The sequence below is a fragment of the Mytilus californianus genome, unplaced genomic scaffold (assembly GCF_021869535.1).
Source record: "Mytilus californianus isolate M0D057914Y unplaced genomic scaffold, xbMytCali1.0.p SCAF_10, whole genome shotgun sequence".
Classification (NCBI taxonomy): Eukaryota; Metazoa; Mollusca; class Bivalvia; order Mytilida; family Mytilidae; genus Mytilus; species Mytilus californianus.
In genome coordinates, this window is record NW_026262582.1 from 34,925,747 (window position 1) to 34,947,697 (window position 21,951).

General features: G+C 32.7%; 1 protein-coding gene across 1 annotated transcript in view; it reads left to right on the top strand.

The window, feature by feature from the left end:
- The window catches only part of LOC127718000 (uncharacterized), a 32,043-nt gene extending 12,065 nt beyond the window's left edge, over positions 1–19,978 (top strand). Inside the window, exons 9-17 of the mRNA XM_052223882.1 lie at positions 1,452–1,489; positions 2,132–2,237; positions 3,307–3,471; positions 5,755–5,899; positions 8,724–8,840; positions 9,302–9,353; positions 16,899–17,630; positions 18,407–18,555; positions 19,735–19,978. Coding sequence (XP_052079842.1) covers positions 1,452–1,489; positions 2,132–2,237; positions 3,307–3,471; positions 5,755–5,899; positions 8,724–8,840; positions 9,302–9,353; positions 16,899–17,630; positions 18,407–18,555; positions 19,735–19,965 — 1,735 coding nt within the window. The 3' untranslated portion in view covers positions 19,966–19,978. The remainder of the gene's footprint in view (positions 1–1,451; positions 1,490–2,131; positions 2,238–3,306; positions 3,472–5,754; positions 5,900–8,723; positions 8,841–9,301; positions 9,354–16,898; positions 17,631–18,406; positions 18,556–19,734) is intronic.
- The last annotated feature ends 1,973 nt before the right edge of the window (positions 19,979–21,951 follow it).

Sequence of the window (21,951 nt, forward strand, 5' to 3'; positions counted from 1 at the left end):
TCCAGATTTGCAATCATCATTTAAACAATTTTCGAAAGCTCGTTCTGGATCATTACGCGCAACCAATAGCCCAGAGCAGTTACTCTTGTGAAAACTTCTTGAGATTATCATCTTAAGGAACTTTAAAAAAGCCTTATACTTGACTAGGATTAATTCGTTAAATTAACTGTATATGCCAGTAAAAATAAAGTGCTTGTGAGAACTGAAGTATAAAGATTGCTTTTTATTTGTGGTGGGAACTAAAAATTAAACATTGTTTTGTTTTAAGCATTGGAAGCGCTAAGTATGAATTGGTTCAACTACAATTATGGGCAAAGGAAAATAACTACAATTTTATATATAACTTTTTTTCAACAATGACATCATGAACAGATACTAAATTCATGCACCGTGCACAATTTATGTCTGTTTTCTTGACAACACATACACTGCATTTTGCAATTTGAATATCCGAGTATATATTTCACTTAAACTGATTGATATGTTCATGGATAGGATGTATAGAATGTTGTCCTCAGTTCACTATGTTTTGTTTATCTCAAAAGTAGTGATTCAGTCTGGAAAACTACCAAGCAAGCTGTCACATTAAGGGTTTCACTTGCATGAATGCAATCGTTTCCCCAATAACAGTAATTATTTGGATGCTTTTTATTTCAAAAAAAGATTGAATATCAAATAGATGTGATATGATAGCCCAATATCTAACTACACATTAATGTATCTACGTTTGAATTGTTTCAAATTTTGATTTGCCGAGGCCTTTTATAGCTGTCTATACCGTTTAGGTTTTGCTTGTTGTCGAACGATGACCTATAGTTGCTTAAATCTACGTCATTTGGACTCTGGTAAATAGTTGTCTCATTTTGGCAATCATATTATATATCCTTCTTTTATTACCAGGGCCCAAAAGAAGATAATGTTTATAAGTTCCTAAATAGAAAAAAGAAGATGTGGTATGAGTGTCAATGAGACAACTCTCCATCCAAGTCACAATGTGTTAAAAGTAAACAATTAGAGGTCAAAGTACGGCCTTCAACACGGAGCCTTGGCTCACATCGAACAGCGAGATATAAAGAGCCCCAAAATGACTAGTGTAAAACAATTCAAACAGGAAAATAAAAGATCTAATCTATAAAAAAAAAAGAGAAACGCGAAACACTTAAGAACCACATCAACAAACGACAACCACTGAAACAGGTTCCTGACTTAGGACAGGTGCAAACAAATACAGCAGGTTTAAACGTTTAAACAGGCGCAACCTTCACCCTAACCTGAAATAATAGTGTAACATTACAACGTAAAAAGACTCACTACATGTATTGAAGTCTAATTATATCTTTACATTGCAAGAATTTCGTTTGAGAACTTAAATCAAACAGCAGTGATCTCCAAGATGAAAAAGTTTTGTGTCAGCCATAAAAACCATCAAACTATATCAATTTAATTTTAAGATATGATCTGACAGCTTCTGGATTGACAGGGAATGCCGGTAAGACTTTTACAATCTAATAATACAAAAGGGTATTTGAAGATTTTAATGTTGACCTTTTAAAATGCAAATTTTAAGATACGTGAAGGCATTTATTATCATGACTTGATCAACGTGTCCTTATTTATCTTATCCATTCTTGCTTAAAATGGGCAATAATACCAAGAGACAAACTGTATACAAAGCTAAAGACCGACACACAAACACGAACCCTATTAGGAGTGATCTTTGGTTCTCCGGACGGATAGGCAGATCCTGCGAATGGGAAAATCGATCACGGGGAGGGACTGAATTATTCGGGTTATACCATTTTCTTTTTAGAATATGAAATGTATCTGTACGACGCTTTCAGCGCTGTGTCTATTTCAAATTTTATGCAACGGTTCAAATTATCAAGAATTACCCGTTTTAATTATTCGAAAATTGGAGATAACGGGTACATGTACTCGTTTAAGAAATCTCTATATAACTTTTGATAACATAAAAAAAGGCTTTATTAGACAGTGAAAGTAAATTCAAGATGGTTAAAAAAAACAACACAAGTCGACTGTACCAACAGCACGGGTTTTATATTATTAAATAGCGGTTCATTTGGGACATGGTCATTACCAAATCTACAATGAGTTGTGATTGATTTTATAGGTCTCGCTTTCACTAGTGCTGTATGTTCGGAGAACAGTCAATCTATAGTAGAGGAAGCATTTGATTTTGTTGTCATTACTACAGCAGCACATGAATTGGGACACTGGTAAGCCCTATAAATCTTTCTTTGATGATAGGCTAGATTATTTCATTTTCTATACATAAGTTCCATGATAGTTTTAAGCGAAATATTTACATTGAACATTACGATTATTAGGATAGGCATTCTAATCAAATTCTGCAATACTTAAAAACAAGATTTATCCGTTTTCATCCATTTAGATTGTACATAGAATATTACAGACACGTATATTGTTGATTATAATGCAATATTTTTGTATCGATGGATCTGAGCGTCAATTTCTTAATCCACATGTACCTAACTGTAGATAAGAGATCATGCCGCCATTCCGAATTTATTGATATGTGGTTTCTTCAGTACTAAACAAGATAGTCACCAGGGGCCTCGGTGGCCGAGGGGTCTAAGTAGTTCATCTACAGAATCACTAGCCTATCAACCCTGAGACTGTGAGATTGAACCCCGCACGTGGCAGGTGCGATCGATTCCTATCTTACTTGACTAGGATTAGCAGTTTTCTTTCCGGGCATTGACTACCTCCACCAATTAAAACTGACCGCAAAGATATAGCCAATAGTGCTGAAAGTGGCGTTAAACACCAACAATCAATCACGTTTCTAATCTTAATATCGACTGTGTGTAAAATTTTATTCTCATCTGAAGCGTACACAAAGCCCAAAACGTCTTTGCCCGGTTGCTCATATATTGTTTAAATTTTAAGCGGGAATTGAACTTCATAACGGTAAACCCTAGGACAAAACTGAAATGTTTGTTGTTTTTGTTATGCAATTGAATCATTTGGTTGAATTTTCAACCCAATGCATTGTAAAATTTTTGGATTTAACCTTGCTTCAGACTTCGCTTAAGACCATGGATTGCTGTTTGATTTAAAGTGTGCTGTTGGGTTTAAAAAGGATGTCAAAAACATTGGAGAAGGAAAAAAGATATTTCACAAAGTTACTTAAAATCTGAATTATCTGTTTTTTTTAGTAAAAATATATAATATGCACGTAAATGAAAAAGTAGACATGTATTAAATGTATAAGCATACAGAAAATATATTTTTATTAATGCTTATATAATTGAATTTTTGTAGTTTGAGCGCTAGCCATGACGGCTCTGGAAACCTGTGTAGTCCATCTGACGCATATATAATGGCAGCATCTAGTATGCCACAACAAGGGGCCACTGCAGCACATCCTTGGATTTTCTCTTCGTGTTCTACAGAATATTTTACCTCATACATCGATCAACTTGATTCGTAAGTTTTAAGTAGTATTAGAGGCGAGACAGACTGCAGCGACAGACTACTTACTGGGCGTCAAATTTGTTAACTTGTGATAATTCATGCTTGAAATAGAAACATTCATTTGGTATGTGTCTTACTATAACTTGATAGCGAATAAAATATGTCAATAAGAAATCAACCGAAAGATACAAAAAATTAAAAGACATATAATGTTCCATGTACGTTTCTCGCCAAGAAAAGTCTAAAAAAAACTAACAAAGATGCCAGGATTGTAATTGTTTACGCCAGACGAGCGTTTCGTCTTTGAAAGACTCATGAGTGACGTTTGGATCAAAAAAGTTAAAAGGCCAAATAAAGTACGAAATTGAAGAGCACTGGGGACCAAAACTTCCAAAAGGTTTTGCCAAATATATATTCATGATGTAGAAAAATTAATCCTTAGATTTTCGAAGAATTCAAAGTTTGGTAAACATTTAATTTAAAAGATATGACCATATAAATTAATGGAATAGATTAGAAAACACACACACACACACACTTGGATCTACCATCAATAATTCAATAACTGACAGATTAAACAATTGTATCATATACTAATAACAAAAACAAAATAACCACTGACGAATTTTAGTGGTTCTTCTCTCCAAATAAGATTCAAAATCGAATATAGTGCCTAACGGAAATCAAATGAAGTTTAAGTTAAATATACATTATTGGTGTACGGTCAATTTTAGTCAACCCGCATCTTTAGATTTACAAAGCAGAAAAAAAAACTCTACGGGGTTGATACCATCAAGGACTTGTAAAATCAGTGTACTATGACAGTATCAATCTACTTTAGTAGGGACCAGGCATGAGGTAATGCAAATTTGTAATTGTAATGCATGGTAATGCATTACATTTTTCCAAGTAATTGCATGTAATGTGTAATCAAATTTGTGCATTACATGTAATTGTAATATAATGCATTACTTTAGCAAAAAGTTGTGTAATTTCATGCATTACATGGCATTACATTTTTCACATACTACATCTTTAACATATTGTTGGAGTTTTAACTAACCAAATTTAAGATTTCTTGATTAACTAAGAATATGTTAATCATTATAATATATTCTTTATTTCATCTTATTTCATACATTTTCCTGCATAAAAAGATTGATATTTGAAAAACATAACTGTAGTGTTGTCATAAGGTCAAAGAATATCTTGTCTTGCTTAAATAAAAGATAATTAAACTTTGTTATAAACACTAATTAGTTTGTTTTACAATCAATATTTTCACCATTTAGACAATTTTTCATTAATTAATGTCTATGTTTATTTTATAATTAGGGAAGTAATTCACAGTAATTAAATATTTCGTTTAAAATTAAAAAAAAAAAAAAACAACAAAAAGTATATTTATAAAAGTAAAGTCAACATTAAGTTAAAATAATTAAAATTGTAAAAGTCGAATTAAATAGACTTTTTACATGTATACTTATATTCAATTCATGGAACAGTTACTGCATATGCTAGAATCTTTTGTGACTTCTAGTTGTTTTATAAAATGTTTAATTTTTCTAGTCAGTTAATAAAATTTTCAAATGTAATGTGTAATTCAAGGCATTACTTTGCAAAAGTAATTGTAATATAATGCATTACTTTGATAAATGCATGTAATTGTAATTGTAATATAATGCATGGTTTGGTCAAAGTAATTGTAATATAATGCATTACATTGCAATGTAATTCGCCCCATGCCTGGTAGGGACGGTATCAATAATGCATTTTTTCTTTTTAACTGATTTTTACAGTTCATTCCTCATGTTGTACTTTTACGCCACTGTCCCAGGTTAGGGGAAGGGATTACATTAATTTGTTGCTGTAGATCATATTTGTTTTTCGTTCATTGTTTTGTACATAAACCAGGCCGTTAGTTTTCTCTTTGGAATTGTTTGACACTTGTCATTTCGTGGCCTTTTATTGCTGACTATGCGGTTTCGGGTTTGTTCATTGTTGAAGGCCGTACGGTGACCTATAGGTGTTAATGTCTATGTCATTTGGTCTCTGGTGGAGATTTGTCTCATTGGCAATCATTCCACATCCTCTTATTTTTATATGAATGTCATAACCATTTTTGTTCGTTTTCTTACATCTGTGCATATAACTAACTATTTATTATGATTTATAGTGCAGAACATTTCTGAAATGTGATACAATTTTGTTTTCGACTTATAAATAAAAAAATGAAATATAATTAGAAAAAATGTATGATTGTCAAAATAAATATGGCGCTCTTCATATCCATAGGGCTAATAACAATTGTATGAAGACATTAAGTACAAGTTTCGACCCGACAGCCCAGTCTCCTTACGACCAGTTTCTGGCAGGACAAGTATATAATGCAGATAGTCAATGTGTACAGCTGCACGGAGATGGCTCATACTTGTGCAGGGTAAATAAATACACAATTATATGATGCAGATAGTCGGTATGTATAACACTTACTTGCACGGAGATGGATCATGCTTGTGCAGGGTAAATAAAAATATAATTACTTGATACACAACAGTGGCTCTTTTCAAAAAAAATCCTACGACTAAAATTGATCGTAAGTTATACTTAAATGTTCATGAGTTTTTTCTCGTAATATATTTTGTGAAATGGGTTGCAGTTTAATTGATTTCCTCGTCGTCTTGCCTAACCAAAATTATTCAAATTATTATCAAACAGTTGGAGAGCATTTAACTTGAAACTAAAATCGAAAAAAAACCAGCTAAATAAAACCTTCATTTAACCATGGATGTATTATATTGATTTTACTTCCATGATTTAACTGATTACAGGAAACCTTTATTGGTTGTTATTCACTTTACGACACATCAGCGCAAAACGGCTATATCGCAATTTTAAATGTCTTAAAAAAAGAGGATCTTTCAAATTCTACAGAAAACAAGGCATACACCTATTTATCAATTAAAAAATAAAACGAAAACAACAGTTTCTAAATTTAATGCCTTTGAAGCTCTTTTCAGGATTTACCTTAATCAGGAACGCTCAAAACCGAATATAATAAACTGTTTTACGTATTATATATCATCAATAGCATAATAATTCCTGTAATATGGTTGAATCAGTGTTGGTATTTTTCGCCATGTTTAGCACATTTAGCTATATCACGACGGTAATTTTGGTGGTGGAGGAAATTGGAATACCTTGAAAGAACCACTGAACTGTGGCTGGAAAACTGGTCATCATAGTCAATTTAGACCGAGGTTTAACACACCTTGACGAAGAGAGGTTCGAACTCACAACATCAGTATGATCACTAGTAATCACTGTTGATGAACTACTTATACTTAAACCACATCGGACACGGAACCTGGCGAATCCTGTAATACTGTCATCATAATATCAAGTAGTTTTACTGATATCAAACTAATGTTTCATCAAATATGCTTCAACGAAACAATGCTCTGACTTTTATAAAAAGGAGTAACTGTACAACCACTTCTTGTTTATAGTTTGAAAGGCGCATTCTTATATCAGTGACTTTGACTGTCACGTGTGAAGCTTATTTTGGCGTTGTCAGTATGTCTTCGATTCATGAGTAGTATCTTTCGCCTTTCTTTTATTAGAAGACATGATTGGAGTTAACTTTTCCCTCGTTTTATTCTTAAAATGAAATTCAGAAAAGGGAATTAACGATAAAAACAGATCAGAAAACTATGTCGGTGTCCATATGTCAAAGACAGCGAAAACATCTCTCATGAGTTGACATAACCAAGTATATTGGATTGGTCAACTAATTGGTGATGTGAATGTTAATCCTACGTGATGTCAATTTCAGTCGTTCCATCCTATAACTCTACTGGAGAAGTTACAATCACTATATATATATATGTTACAGTGAATTTGTATAATCAGGGATTATGTAGAATCCCTGATTTTTCAGAGATTATGTAGAATCACCAAAATCATTAGTGATTATATATAATCCCTGAAAATGACCAGTGATTTTACATAATCACTGAACATTAATATAATTATTCTACAAATTCCCTAGTATGATTTCAGGGATTATCAATAATTAAAAGATCCTGTGTTTGATAAAAATTAGATAAAGATAACTTGTCATTTGTGTTTTCTTATTCCTTGAAAGTTTAAGTGAACAGTAAGTATTTAAATTGTTTAAGGGCTCCTACCATCTATTATATTTCATATAGATAACACTCTTTACATCATTACACATTAACATAAGGTTGGGGCTGGTGGGCATGGATCTAAAAAAAACAACAAATCTTAAATATCTGACGATGATATGCAACTTATTTAATTTCAAGTTCATTATGGTTTTCAAAGATCATTTATATGACAAAAAATGTTTAAACTGTAAATCCACAGTTCATTTTATTTGTAGTAAAACAAATGGTGAGGAAGGTTATGAAACATCTGTGTGTATTTTGTGTTCAAATGAACAAGAAATTCAAACTGAGAGAACTGAAGAAACTAAATGTATAGAAAAATTCGTAAGGGTTCCGCCTACTTTTGCTGTAACTTTAACTGCAGACTGAATGTTAGCTGAAAAAAAACTAAGTCCATTTATAAGTAATGTACGGATAAACAGGAAATAATTTGTTTTTAAATTTCCTTCTAGATACTAGCTTTTGATCATAAACAAGTTTCTGTCCAAGTTTGGTACAAATCCAGGATAGTTTAAGAAAGTTACTAATTTTTTTTTAATTTTAACCACAGAGTGAATGTAATGTTTGTTTTTTAAAATATTGTGCTTAATATTTTAATATGTTGTGCTTAATAATTTAGTATATTGTTCCTAACATTTTGATATGTTGTGCATAACATTTTACTGTATTCGAGGTTATCATTTTAACATTTTGTGCTTTACATTTTACAATCTATATGTTTATAATGATGTTTTAATATGATTTTAAAGAATGAATTATTTAACTTTTATTCATTTTCTATATAAATGAAACTAATTCTTCATTTCAGTTATTCTGTATAATCCCTGACTTTTTTTCTAGTGATTATACATAATCCCTGAAAATTTTAGTGATTATATATAACCCCTAAACTAACCAGTGATTCTACATAATCCCTGAAAATTTTAGGGATTCTACATAATCACTGATTATACAAATTCACTGTAACATATATACCTTAGAAAATTGTAAATGAGATAGACCTTTAATAGAAATCTTTGCTGCTGTTATAAAATAAATTACTGGGAATTTATTTCCATATTTTTATAATTAAAGGAACAATATAACGGCGATTTTTCGACCATATGTAATATTCTTTGGTGTTACAAACCAGACATTTCCCAATGTCAGTCATCGATTGCAGGGGAAGGAACTCATTGCGGCAATCAAAAGGTGCGTAAATAAAAACTTAGTTAATCTTAGCTGGACCTTTTTTTTTATTAAAAGGCATTAGTGATATTTCACAATTCTTTTCTTTAAACTCGGTATCTTCATGTGATAAAGAATGATAAAGACAAATTTCATGACTTCATTTGCCTTATTTCTTCTAGGTTTATTATTAATCTGTCATATGTGTATTAAAACAATTCTATTTTAAATCCATTTATAATTGTATTCTGTATTTAGTTACCTTTATAATTGTTGATTTGATATTTTCTAATAAAATAGCTACACACAAACTTTGTTAAGAGATTAATGCTTTGCAGTTTCATTTGTAAAGCAATATTCTATAGAGGACGAAAAGTTCAATGGTATTTGTATTTAAGACTGCAATTAGAATACAACTTAATTGGACAAGCAGTGTCATAGTTTACATATTAAATTAAAATAACAATTTTGTCATACATTTGTAGTGGTGTGTTTCTGGCGTGTGTACCCAGGATGTTAAAGCCCCCATAGGGAACGGTAAGGTCAATTCCTCGAACAATAAAAGGGATGCAACTTAAATATAAGCGAGGCGGAAGTTAGAAAAGGGACAATCAAAACTCATAAGTCGGAGAGAGACCGACAAAACAATGGCAACAAAACAAAAACGACAAAAAGACTAACAAAAGTCTACATAGAAATACAAAGAAAAAAAAATGGCATATAGACACTCTATAGACAATGTGCATAAGCAAACATGAAAGACAAGAATACAAAAATGACCATTAAACAATAACACAATGTCGGGATGCATAAATACCAAGCCACGCCAAAAGTATATACCAAAATGGACTAAACAGTGAATGAATGAATGAATGATTTTATTCTCATAAACTAGTACATAGCTACAGAGAAAATAACAGTTCATATATAATACATATTGTGTTTCGCATCTAAATTTACACAAAGTATATAAAAAATTAAAAAGCAAAATCGATAAATACTTTTCAAATTTAAATTCGGTCTTGTAAATTCTATAACATAAACTTTTCGAGGATTGATGTAAATCTGCAAACCAGTCTTGTCGAAATTGGTCTTTTAGCTTTTGCTCAATACTTAATTTTATCCATTTTTTGTTAAAATAATCTTGGCAATGCCATACATTTGACATGCCACATTCATCAAATATTTTCTTAATAAATAACATCCATTTATTTCCAATACCATAATTGTTACAATCAATGTATAATAGTTTATAAAGTATACAGGATAATTTATCTTCATTTGTATTAACTAGAAGGCGACACCAAAAGTTGATCATTCGTAGTTAGAATCTATACTTCAAGACCATCATGTATTATTTGGCAAATTTGATACGAAATATTTATCAACAAGGTCTTGGTATCTTTCGATGAACCTTTTTAGAAAAAGGACGAACCGTTCTTTGACATAACCGTGGTTCATCAACTTTCTGCTCAGACACTGGTGATGTTTTATAAAGTCTGGTTATAGCAGTTGTATAAGCTCTTGAATACCGAGTTGGGAAATGTATATCCCATATGCAGGTGACGTTGTGAACGACAAGGGCGTCCGGCGTACAAAGTATTAAGCCTGGTATCTTTAATGACTGCTTGCAAGCATGTGCAAAAAAGGAATGAAAATTTATAATCACACTAATCCATGAATAAATAAAACAGCGATGACAATTTCTCAGAATTTGAATTTCATAGTCGTATGAAATAATGTTGAACTTCGAAGCTAAAACGGATGTTTCAAATACCAATTGCAAGATATGAATGTATTTTACTTGAATCTGTTGTAAAAATTTACGACCTGTCCCAAGTCATTAACTTGATCAGTAGTTGTCTCATATCATTTTTATATACTTTTGTTATCATTTGGAGAAATTGGTTGTAGGGGACGATAGTATCTGCTTAACAATTTTAGAGCTTGGGACGATTTAGAGCTTGGCATATTGTATCAACACCTATCTATTGTCGAAGACTAAATTGTTCCATGAATGTCTTGTTGGTATATTGTTGTTAGGATACTGTCTCGTTGACGTAATAATCTACATCTCCTTTTATTCATTACCATTAATAAAAAAAATCAAATACGTTCCGAAGTTTACTTAAAATATAACATATATGTAATTACCTGCGTAATTTATTGTTTTTTTTATTATCCTTTTATATATCTTATTATTCACTGATGTATATACTTTAACTACCGTGATCATTTATGATAATTTTCGTATGAAGAATGTATGGTTATTATTTTTTTAGTCCATCAATTATTACAATTCTAGTCTCTGTTACTTTGACAACTGTCTTTGCAAAGAAAAAACTAGATTCATAAAGCATTTGGATGATCGAGACCATTGCAATTCGAGAAAAAACAGAACGGCATGCAGCAGTTTAGTGCATTCAATAAACTGCCATGTCGATTATGCAAGACCAGTTTTATTTCTTTTATCACTATGCAATGTTAAATCAATCTAATTAATATTAGCTCTCCGCACTTGCTCCTCATTTTTGTTCGGTTGTTTATATATCGCGCTTGGGAGGTTCTCCCACGCGCGACATATAAACAACCAAACGAAAATGAGGAGAAATGCGGAGAACAAAAATGTAATGGCAATGATGTTATCGTCAACCTTAAGTATGACAAAAAGGATTCGTTGATTTCAAATACTTGATTTAACTGAAAAAGACATTGTTGGAGGGTTTTCTGCGTTGATGCTATTATAACGCCGCCAACTTCTTTTACTGTTCAGTTGCTAGTTTTTTTTCACGTCAAAAAAAAAAAAAATATAACTACAACAAATATCTATCATAAATGATAACACGGGTGTCATTCTGTTTATCGAGAGAATTGATCGTGAAAGACCTGGTATCGGATCGTGAATGCAATTAAGTGTAATTCTACTTCAAAATCTATGAAACAATCTGCTGTAGTTTCAAAAGGTGAAACAAATAAGAAAAAATAATTATGTCTGTCAAAATGATTCAACTTCCTCAATAAAACTGTGCACCTAATAAATGAAAAAATGCAGTACTTTTTAAGAAAACACAAAAGGCGACACACAATCCTATGAAAATCATTAAGAAAAAAATCACGTTTTGTAACGATAATAGTCACATTCCAATATATCATGATATATTTAAAACTAAATCTTTATATGTCAGATAGTCCAGTAAAATATATTTATGTTATTACTTGAAAAAGTTCATATTATTTTTGAAAAAGTCTATTTTTGTTGATTTTTAATCAAAATTGATCGTGAAAGATCATTCAACGCATTATTTGGATCGTGAAAGATAAGGCGTGACCAGACTTAATGATTAGAAAACAGCATTTGATTACCAATTGATATACTTGTAATTGGTTGAAGTGTGTAATTACTTTCTAAGAACGTAAATCATTGCTTTAATTTTTGTTGGTGATATATATATTTTTACCCATATTTAGACCTGTTTTCATTTATGAGGCAATGCTACGCGTAACTAGGCATCCAAGATAGCAAGACCTACAGCAGCGTAAATGATCGAAAGGTCAATATTGTGTATACATAGTGTGTAATGCATTCACAAACGAAGGAAGCGAGAGGGGGTCTTGTGGTTTTCCCCCGTAAATATCTTAATGTGTGCGCTTTTGTTTTCGAAAGAGTAATGAAAATGTATAAGTCCACTCTGTTTTTGTTACTTGTTTTGCTTTGTATCGATCTGATGAGTTTAGCCCTTTTCAACTGAATTTTATAGTTTGTTCAATTGTTGTTCTGGTACACCACTGCCCCAGTTTAGAAAAATTTGATTTGATTTTCTGTGTTTTAACGCCACCTTTAAGCACTGCTTTTGGGCTATTTCGTGGCGACCAGTTTTTATTGGTGGAGGAAGCCGGAGTGCCCGGAGAAAACCACCGACCTTCGATAGGAAAACTGACAATCCTAGTCAATTAAGATTGAAGTCGAGTGCACCCGCACGATAGGTTAGAAAGAAGATCGCTAACAAGTTTAACCCCGCCACATTATGTACGTGCCTGTCCCAATTCAGGAGTCTGTAATTAAGTGGTTGTCGTTTGTTGGTGTATTTCATATTTGTTTTTCGTTCATTGTACATAAATCAGGCCGTTAGTTTTTTTGTCGTTTGAATTGTTTTACATATGTCATTTCGTGGCCTTTTATAGCTGTATGGGTTTTACTCATTGTTGAAGGCCGTATGCTGATCTATAGTTGTTAAATTCTGTGTCATTTTGGTCTCATGTGCAAAGTTGTCTTATTGGAAATCATACCACATTTTTAATTTTATATTTGATCAAATAAGCTCTATCATCTAATTTTACACACAGGTGTATTGAATATTTTCTTTCCATTAACAATACGAACTTTTCTCATTTGGTCCCATTAATAGTCATGAACTAGATATTATAGACACCACATATACAGCTTCCTCTGTATCATTTTTAAACATAAACCCCGAATTTGACTACAGCGGTCATCTTTTAATACCCGAGTCTAGTATGACAAACGAGATGATTTCAAATTTGAAATTATAAAATTTCCTCACCTTAGCAGCGATTTACCAACTTCATCCGCCTATGAAGTATACATTTCTGAACTCCTACGATTTTCAAGAGATTGCAGCTGATACTCAGATCTAGTTTGTAAAACGTAATCAGTGCCTGCGCAAACAATAATGAACCAGGGTTTAAGGTGTTGACTCTGTTTATCATTTTATCTACTTTGCAGTTTTATCTTTATTTGTCTTTGTACTACTATAGTATTATGTTCAATTTGATCGTATGCCTCTTGTCGTGGTTTGGTATATATGCATCCAGCTTTCAGATTTTTGACTTTCAACCTTCTTTAAGTGGTTTGATTCAGAGATGCGATAAGGACACATGAGGATTTTTATAGCGTAATTTCATTTTGTATACCCTTGTACTTATATTTTAATTTTTATGAATTTTATCCGGTTAGTGTATATGTCATTATGAGAGGAGACCCTTACGGAGCCCCTTAAGTGCCAAGTAAATAGAAATAATTTCATTTGCCGGACATTCAAGCTGGTGTGCACTTGTTTGAAAAGTCGTGCACTCGACATCTAAAAACTGGTGCGCATAACTTTCAAAATCTGGTGCGCTCGACTTTTAAACTGGTGCACAAGAGTTTTTGAAGTTATGCGAACAAGTTTGAAAGTCGTGTGCCCCAGTTCTTGAAAGTCTTGCACACCATCTTTGAAAGTCGTGCGCGCCAGTTTGAAAGTCGTGCGCACCATTTTGATAGTCATGCGCAACAGTTTAAAAGTCATGAACTCCAGTTTCAAAGTTAAGCGCGCCAGATCTTGAAGATCGTGAACACCATTTTTGACAGTCGTGAGCAAGTGTTTGAAAGTCATGCGCACCAGTTTGAAAGTCATGCACACAAGTTCGAGAGTCGTGCGCACGAGTTTTCATACCGGTGCCTGCAAGATTTAAAATCCGGCAAACGAACATATTTATATTTACATGACAATTAAGGGGCTCCTTAATTATGCTTTACTATACTGGCTGTATTATCAACTACATAATCTCTTTTTGGCTGGCGTATTTGTTTGATTCGATTGTAAGTGTGTTTGTTCGGTGTGAGCCAAGGCTCCGTGTTGAAGGCCGTACTTTGACCTTGGTTTACTTTTACAAATTGTGACTTAGATGGAGAGTCGTCTCATTGGCACTCATACCACATCTTCTAATATCTATTGAACGTTAAGTTAAGCTGTGTTGTATATCTGTTATGTATGCTACTGGATGCCAGATATGACCACGTAAACCAATTAATTCTGTTAGTGTTGCTCCCCTAATTTGGCAATATTACGGAACATTAAACAACTGTCATACAAGTCGGCGTATAAGCAAGCAAGAAAGCCAGATTTAACCCACCATTTGCTTAGGAAAATGCCTGTGCCAAGTCAGGAATATGACAGTTGTTTTTCTGCTCTTTTGTTTTAAACAATGTTTTTTCCCCAATTTTTACAAAAATCAGCAAGGATCTTCGTTTTACAGATATGACTATGCATAAAAATTAATGGGCATCAGATGAGACAATCTTAACTTTTCAAACAAAATAAAACTTATGCAGGACGAACAGACACCCTTATATTGTTATAAGAAAACTAGTCGGTGTGGTATTATCAAAAAATCAAATCCAATGGCATTGAACCATTATAACCCTATTCACAAACAAAAGTGAAGCGGAATAAGTCATGTAAATCCAATCTGTTGATATACCGATTACAAGCATAAATAATCACTTGTTTAAAGAAAGATTCGAGCGTTTTCGTGGATTTTTTGCAATAACGTATAAGCGGCAATAGATCTTTCACGATCCTTTTCACGATCATTCAAATGCGGTACCCGATCTTTCACGATCCGTAATATCATTTTATTACAAATATTACCGTTTTTGCACAGTTTCTGAATAAACTAAATCAAAATAACTTTAAGAACTATTTCAAACAGTAATATTGAACGATATTTCTAGGAGAAAAGTAGTTTATGCATTAAACATTTAAAAAAAATCATGTTTGTTTACATTTTTATTTCTCTGAACTTCGAAGAGCAATCTACCTTTTGTAGTTTTGTAAAAATGGTGTATATTTAAGTCTTGATTTATCTAAAATACTAATCAGAATGTTGAACCATTTTGACAGACAGTTTTGTTCTTCCAATATTTTTCATAATAATTGATTAAATAAGATTATTTACTGACGGAGCATGTGTCTTCTCGATAATATTTCATTCACGATCCTATACCAGATCTTTCACGATCTGATCGCAATGCTGGACCACCATTAGTTATTCTTTCACGATCATTTCTCTCGATAAACCGAATGACACCTGTGGATAACTAATACACTTTCTTATATCTCAATCAATAGTCTGAACAGAAACTAAAGATTGAGCAACACGAACACCAACAAAAACTGGGGGTGAACTCAGGTTCTCCGGTAAGCAGTTCCTGTTTCTCAATTATAAGTATAAAACAATGTTTTCAAAACACCACACGAAACTAAAGGTTGAGTAACAAAAACCCCACCAAATGTCTGTGGTTAATCCGGATGCTCCTGAAGAGTAAACATGTGCTACAATAGTGAAATCCTCGTGTTGCGTATGGAAAATGAAAATCCTATGATGAGTCACATTCGATGATTGCGTAAGAGGAAACTTGCCAATGGATTTACATATTCTAAAAATGTATTATAGGAAAGTTCACTTTCTTTGCCTTTATGTAGGTGATTGATACGTGAATTAATGTAAATTATTATATTTTTTATTTTGATTTGACTTGATAGTTTTGTGTTTCAATTTTTTTTTCAAGCACCAGTAGTAGTTAAACAGTAGTAGTTAAACAAAATCTCGAACAATCAGTACGTTATATTTTTTGTCTAATTTGTCAAAACTCCATGACAATGGTGTTTTCCCATTCTCTCCGGTTTCGTTCATCGTCCATCTGAGCGCATCAATGCTGAGTACTTACATAACATTGCACAAGGTGGTTTAAGTATCTGTAAAATTGTTGTTAATAAAATATTGAATTACTAGTACTCAAAACACTAAGAATTTTCAACCCCTGGATATGGATTGCTTTGACAGTACTGGCATAACCTTTTGGAATTTTCAATTTTAAATGCTCAACTTTGTATTAACTTTGTCCTTATATTTCTTTTGATTTGAGCGCCACTGATGAGTCTTGTGTAGACGAAACGCACATATGGCGTACCAAATTAAAAGCCTGGTATCTTTGGTGTGTTTTAAATCCCAGCAAATGAACAAATAAGCATTTATAATTAGTTATGGAAACGTAACGTTTTCCAACTGAAGGTGAAATTACTATCTTCCACTTATGTCATTCCCAATACATCAATCTCAATGTCTGTTAAGTTGATTGCTATTGTTTGAAATGATAAGTAAAAACATTACCTTTTGAGTTATTAACACTTTAGTTTAGCATAAATGTCAATTCAGCCGAAAAGCTGTAAAAGTACACACCATGTTGCCTAGAACAATACCACAGTAATTTTGTAATAAACTGAATGAACTCTATTACAGAGAACTGTTTGTATGGTGACAGGAAAGGTATTATATTTAGTAACCTTGGCTGGACATGCGCAGATGCGTATGCTAACAATCCAAGCCTATGTTCTTCTCAGCCTATTGTGTCTCTCTTTTGTTGTGGTTCATGTTTCCCTGAAACAACGACTGTGTCTCTTTCGACACAAAATTATGTGACTAGTACAGTACATGTTACAACAATGGACTCTGATACCACTACATCGTTGAAAACAACTATAAAACCGGAAACCACTTCCGAAACTAAAATTACAACAATGGAAACATCTAAACAACCAAAAACTACAACGTCCGTAATTCATACAACAAAGGCCGATACTACAACCCCTCAATTAATAACGACCAAAACTTTTACAACTTTAAATGTTGCAACAACACCTAAATCATCAACAGAGCACGACGAAACTACAACAGCCACCTCCACAACAACAAAAACAGATTTTGTAACTACAACTGACAGTATAACTACAATAGCGGGATTAACAACGACACATGAAAAAACATCAGTATTAACAACAAATCGGGTTAAAACTACAACAGCTGTTCCAACCACAACGGCACAAAAAGTTGGAACAACCAAAGCTGTAACTACAACAGGAGAATTAACACCGACACAGAAAGCAACATTAGTGTCAACAGACAAAACTCAGCAGCCAGATACATCTTCTGTCAATGTAACTGATGTTGTAGATAATACGAATGGTATTATAGGTAGGTTTACAACGTTAATTTAATTACTTAATGGTCACACTCTTGTCATTTTAAACGTGTAAGAAGAAGTACACTGTTGATGTGCATTTTGGTTTTCTCTATTAAGTGGCTGCTTATCTTTCCAATCAAAGCAATGCATGAAATCTCTCTCTCTCTCTCTCTCTCTCTCTCTCTCTCTCTCTCTCTCTCTCTCTCTCTCTCTCTCTCTCTCTGTATTACTAGTACTTGTACTCCTTGTCTCCCTTTTTATAGTATACAGTTAACAACATATTTATTAAAAAAAAATACAAAAAAATAAAATAACAAAAATACCGATCTCAAAGGAAAATTCAAATCGGAAAGTCGCTTATCAAATGGCAAAATCAAAAGCCTAAACACATCAATCGAATGGAAAACAACTGTCATATTCCTGACTTGGTACATGCATTTCCTTATATGAAAATGGTAGATTAAACCTGGTTTTATGGCTAGCTAAACCTCTCACTTGGATGACAGTCGCATAAAATTCCATATTGACAACAATGTGTGAACAAACCAAACACTTCGTAATAGGAATAAATGTCAAAAATAGGGGTACAGCAGTCAACATTGTGTTATAATTTTAATCATTATAAAAAACAAACAAATGTGTCTAAACAAATGATATATAGACAAAGCACATAAGTAAAAACAAAAGACATGAATACAGTACTCCTTGTCTCCCGTTTTATATTATACATTTAAAAACAGATTGAATGAATAGCTTACAAAAGATAGACTTTTTATTCATATTATAGACCCAGTCGTGATAGGAGTAGGCATTGCAGTGTTTGGTTTAACCATCCTTGGCATTGTTATAGTTTGTCTAACAGTGTACTATAGAAGACGTGGAAAACACTCCAAAAACCAAAGTCGCAGTACAAATGACTTTAAAAAGTCTGTAGAGGTATGAGTTGATTCATCTTACACAGATGCATTACTTTTGTCATAATTATCACATTTTGAATAATGGAAATGTTTAACACAGTGGTAGTCCATTGGCGGATCGGGGGGGGGGGGGGATCCCCCTTTTGTTTGACGATTAATGCTGTTGAATGGGGACATATGTTGGATCCCCCTTTTATCCTGGGTTGGAAACCCATCCCCTCCTTTTAAAAATGGCTGGATCCTCCCCTGAAATCTCAGACAACGTTCTATGTTATGATTTGGATTGAGTAGTGTGACGTCGAAGATTAGCCTATACACAAAAACATGACGAAGGTTGATATAAACTGAAGCAATTTTTTTTATTAACAAAAGCGTTAACTAAGATGTATGTGGCTTAAAAAAACTTTCGGAATTTTTGGGGGCATTAATGCTCTTCTACTTCGCACTTGATTTGGCCTTTTGATTTTTTTTCTTCGAGCATCACTGAACGAGTTTTTTGTAGATGAAATATGCGTCTGGCATAGAAAATTTTAAGCCTGGTATCCTGGTTTGAAGAGATATTATTAACTAACATAAAAAATAGATGAGCTTTCAAATTTTTGCTGTCTCACTTATAATGTTGACATAGTCATTGATTCAAAGAAGGTAAAGTATATAAAAACGTACATTAATATTTTGTACATGCATTCATATTGAATTCAGTCAACCGTACACCGTACATTGTAGGTTCACCGTTTAGTTTTTAATGAAAACAAGTTGACACAAAAGGTCATTTAGACCAAATCGGAAAATTCCTGCAAAAAGTCAGGAGACAAACAGAATAATGACATCATTGACATTACTGTTTTTTCTTTATAAAGTTACTTTATTTAAGAAATGACTGTAATATTTTGTCTGTCTATGAAGAAATAACATCAAACATGTGGTGCACACTGAATAACTCGCGTAGCGGGTTATTTAAAAGTGTGCACCACATGTTTTAGGTTATTTCGAATAGACAGAAAAATATTACAGTCATTTCTTATAATTTAACTCTAAAAAGGAGTAAATCATGATAAAAACGTTGATGACGTCACGGTCTCATGACAAAATTATGTCTATGCATGAGTTGATAGATAAAACGTTTTCAGCCAATCAGAAGACGTGTTACATCCAAAATTAAATTATATACTTACACGCTGATCGTCTTTTGTTTTAGCCAGATTATTATTCATACAACAACCCCTCAACTCCAGTTATGGCTTATGATACAATGTCAGGACGATGGCATCAGAGGGTGTTACACAGAGAACACTATTCACTGCACGATACATATAATAACCCGTCGACAATCTCAAAAGGAGGAATTAGACCTGTCTGGAATGCACAGTATCATTATCAAGATGCAGATTCAAATATGGACGCCTATAATTATGTAAATTTTTATTAAATCTCTAACAATGTACCATATTTTTTATATACAAATATTTTGAAACACTACAAACTGTTTATATATGGACATGCATACTACCGCGTATACATTTTAGTGCATAGCACATCATTTGATGATACTCATTGTCAATAGCGAGCTAGTGAAAATGTACCAAGAGCATGCTTGAGAAGAAAGTAAACCAAATAAAATAGTATAAAAGAATAAAAAGCTTGATAGACATGGCAATTTCGATGATCAAAAATAAGAAGATTTGGTATGATTGCCAATAAGACAACTATCTACCATAGACCAAATGACGTAGATGTGAGCAATTATCTATATACATTTCTTCTTGTTTTCTTTCATTAAAAGAGAATGGAATTCTGCACATACTTTAACGAGGAAGTAATAAACAAATTCTGAAGTTTAATTTCTTTTTTTATACTGTCATTTGCTTAAGGATGTTCGCTACTCTGTCTCAAAATAATTAGCTTTTTAAAAGACTGTTATAAATTGATAGTATATAAATAAAGGAACTAAAAAAGCAGATAAAAATGAAGGGTCCGTGTGCTTGTTTTCTATATATAAACCATTGAAAATGGCGGGAAATGATTCTCTCTAGACTTTTCATACATTTAACATTGGCACCCTTTTCCTTTCAAAAACTATTAAAAAAATAACAAGAATTTTAGAGGATTTTCAAATATGGATTTTTAAACTCTATGTAATAAAATTATGAAAAGAAAAATAGGGGTTAGCGGGCAAAATGTTTAATGGAACTACATGGATAAAACCATAGGATTCCAAATATCTGGCAAAAATTCAAAAACAAGAGGAGCGAACATCCTTAATGATCAGAGGTAAATATATCATGCAGATTCAGGACGAGAATATTTTATCAATTATAAATCTCAGTAATTATGGTAATGGGAAGGTTTTGCAAAGAGAATCGACCAGGCTAAAGGGAGAGAAATTTGTACTGCTACTGTCAAAGAGGGTATCTGGATAAGATATTTGCTTTGCAACTAGCCAAGAACTCTTTCAAGGTCCCTCTTACGTGAACAGAGCGTGAAATTCTCCATACAGGAGACATCGGATTTAACACCTACATTGCGTGGATGAGTCTTTAAACATCCTACACAATCAAACCGAGTACCCGCCTAAGCAGAGCTTTTATTGCAGGATGCTAGAAGTCCAGGTGACAATTATTCAACACACAGTCAATTATACAAATAATTGATAAAACATTATGCAAAGAAATGATTCTTTATGTGCTCGAAGTAGTAGCTGATCTGCAAATTGAAAGAAATATATGTAGTACTCGTATATTATAGTTGTACATGCATAGAAAGAGATGCTTATCCTGTCGACGAAGCTGGTCTCAACCCATTCCGATTTTGTCCAATTTCAACTTCTTTGTGACTGTTTGTACCTTGACTCCATGAAATTTGAATTGAAATCGAAATACATGTTATATGAGGTCATTAGATGAATATGACATTGAAAAGGTGAAAAATGACGGAAAGGTTTGTTTTTGAAAACCAATTTTCTGCCATTTTTCAAATGTAGAATAAACGTTATATGATGCACAAAACTTTTTTGTCATGTAAAAGTCGTCCTTGTCATATTAAAACAAATATCTTCTGTCAGTTATTTCTTTTTGAATTTATTGTTAATGTTATTTGTCCTTTTCAAACCACTAAATATTACTAGCTCTTCAAGGAAGCATAGGTGTAAAGTGTCAAGTAAAGTTTTTAAAACTTACAAGATAGTCAGAAAGAAAACCACACGTATATATAAAAAGCGACCGAAGAATAACATTCTAATAAAACTTGACAATATTTTCAACGTCAAAATCATTCTTTCTTTATCAATGTTTATTAAACAACTACACATAATGATTAGAGACATACATTCATGATATATAACGTCAGTGAAAAGCCTCTTGAAAATCCTGAATTCTTTCTTGTCAAAAGACTTAACGCAACTTTGACCTAGGTATAT